At 58.1% G+C, this 2,565-nt stretch overlaps 1 protein-coding gene across 1 annotated transcript in view; it reads right to left on the reverse strand.

Moving 5' to 3' along the window:
* BTBD2 (BTB (POZ) domain containing 2) overlaps positions 1–2,565 on the reverse strand; it is a 49,030-nt gene that overhangs the window by 13,991 nt on the left and 32,474 nt on the right. The window contains exon 4 of the mRNA XM_011964043.1: positions 448–553. Coding sequence (XP_011819433.1) covers positions 448–553 — 106 coding nt within the window. The remainder of the gene's footprint in view (positions 1–447; positions 554–2,565) is intronic.

Genomic DNA, 2,565 nt, shown 5'->3' on the forward strand with positions numbered 1-2,565 from the left:
CCGGCTAGTTTTTTTGTATTTTTTTAGTAGAGACGGGGTTTCACCATGTTAGCCAGGATGGTCTCGATCACCTGACCTCGTGACCGCCTGTCTCAGCCTCCCAAAGTGCTGGGATTACAGGTGGCTCAACACCGCGCCCGGCCGACTTGAGTAGCTTTGACAACAGCTGTTTAACAACAAAGTCAAAACCATGGGCCATTGGAGGACGAGATGGTCCACCATCAGCTGGGATGGTGGGGTCTGGCCTGTGGCCTCCCGGCCAAGGCCCCAGACTCCCCTGGGGCTGTGCTGGACCCGAGCTCCTGACCCACTGCAAGTGGTGAGACACCAGCTCACCTGTGCAGCTATCCCAGGGAACCCCCAGGCCCAAAGCTCCCATTGTCCATCCCCAGACCCTCCTGCCAAGGCCCTGCTGGGATTCCCACACCTGGGCTCCTGGACCCTTACCCAGGTCAATGTCGGTGAAGCCCTCCGCGGTGATGGCGTCTGCGGTGTTTTTGTCGATGTTCTCTAGGCACAGGCTGGCCAGCTGTGGTTCATCGAAGAGTCGCGCCTGGCGAGAGACATTGATGGGGGCGCAGGGGGGACATCAGCACCCAGCCCTCAGCAGATCCCCAGTGCGGAGCCGGCTCAAATGCAGCCCTGACCGCACGGGCCTTCCTGCGCGTGGCCAGGAGCCACCGAGGTCTCAGCCACCAGGCCGGCCTGCTGTGGGCCCAGAGAACCCCCTCTGACCACTGAGTGGGGCGGGAGAGTCGGGGAGTTCCCTCTCAGGACCTCAGAGGCCAAGGAAGGAAGGAAAAGATGCTCAGGTCCCTGTCGGCAGGGCCTGCTGCTTTAGGCAAAAGGGGCACTGCAGCTGCACTTGGGGGGCAGCAGGGCCCAGGACCCCGAGCGGCAGGCAGAGGTGAGGCGGCCAGGGTCGAGCCGGTGAAGCTTCCGGATCACAACACACCCTTGGCCACCTGTGGTGGGAGGGGCCGTGTCCCTGGCAGCCCCATCCCAAGACACACAGCAGACATGACTCCTGACAGATGACAGAGCTGGACATCGCCTGTGCTCTTTGGGAAACGGAGGCTAAGTTAGTGGAAGGTGCTGGAAGGGCCTATGCCAGCAGGGACGCGGGCAGGCCTTTCTGCAGGCATTCCCCCCGAGGACACCTCTCAAGCGGGTTTGCAGTGGTTTTAGGAGCAGGGAGGCTGAGGCAGCCACAAGATGAAGCTCGGGAAGTGAACTCCAGGCACCTCTCAGGTCAGGCAGAGGCCCCTCCGGCAAGGCGACCACAGATGACCCAGAAATGAAACCCCTCCCTCTGGGAGTCCGGGATCCTCTGCATCTGACCTGCCAGGTTGGAGAGGGAGAAGGTTCTGGGTCTTTTCCAGGATGCTGGACCCCCGAAGCCCATTGGAGAACCTAGTGCTGCTGTCCCTTCTGGCTGCCCTCCACCCCCGACCAGGAGCTCACAGCTCCCAAGCGGCCGTCCACCTGTCCTGGCCCCATGTCCTCCTCTCAGCCTCCCTGGCCTGCACGACCTCCCCAGCTCCCACCCGTTGGGCTGCACAGAGCCCAACTAGGGTCCCCTGAGATCCCCGGCCCTGCTCTGTCTACCTGACATTTCCTTAGAGAGAGACGGAAAGTTCTCTCTTTTTTTTTTTTTTCTTTAGCCCGGCGTGGTGGTGGGGGCCTGTAATCCCAGCTACTCTGGAGGCTGAGGCAGGAGAATCGCTTGAACCCTGGAGGCGGAGGTTGCAGTGAGCTGAGATCATGCCATTGCACTCCAGCCTGGGCAACAAGAGAAACCCGTCTCAAAAAAAAAAATTATTTTACTTTTTTTGAGAGACAGGGTCTCACTCTGTCACTCAGGCTGGAGTGCAGTGGCGCCATCTCCGCTCACTGCAGCCTCAACCTCCTGGGCTCAGGCAATCTTCCTGCTTTGGTGCCCCAGGTAGCTGAGATTACAGACACGCACCACCATGCTTGGCTAATTTATGAAAATTCTTTTTTTTTTTTTTTTTAGTAGAGATGGGGTTTTACCATGTTGGCCAGGCTGGTCTCAAACTCTTCACCTCTGGTGATCTGCCTGTCTCAGCCTCCCAAAGTGCTGGGATTACAGGCATGAACCACTATGCCCAGCCTGTATCTTTTTTCTATTTTTTGTAGAAATGGGGTCTCCCTATGTTGCCTAGGCTGGTCTAGAACTCCCAGCCTCAAGCAATCCTCCCTCCTCGGCCTCCCAAAGTGCTGGGGTGACAGGCATGAGCCACCGCGCCCTGCCAATAACTTTTTAAAGTATCACAGACAAGTCCAAGACACTTTTTTTTTCAGGTGGAATCTCGCTTTGTTGCCAGGCTAGAGTGCAGTGGCGCAATCTCGGCTCACTACAACCTCCGCCTCCCAGGTTCAAGGGATTCTCCTGCCTCAGCCTCCAGACTAGTTGGGATTACAGGTGCCCGCCACCACTCCTGGCTCATTTTTGCATTTTTTGTAGAGATGGGATTTCACCATGTTGGCCAGGCTGGTCTGGAACGCCTGACCTCAGGTGATCCGCCCGCCTCAGCCTCCCAA

The sequence above is a fragment of the Colobus angolensis genome, unplaced genomic scaffold (genome assembly GCF_000951035.1).
Source record: "Colobus angolensis palliatus isolate OR3802 unplaced genomic scaffold, Cang.pa_1.0 Scaffold64, whole genome shotgun sequence".
In the NCBI taxonomy this organism is placed as follows: Eukaryota; Metazoa; Chordata; class Mammalia; order Primates; family Cercopithecidae; genus Colobus; species Colobus angolensis.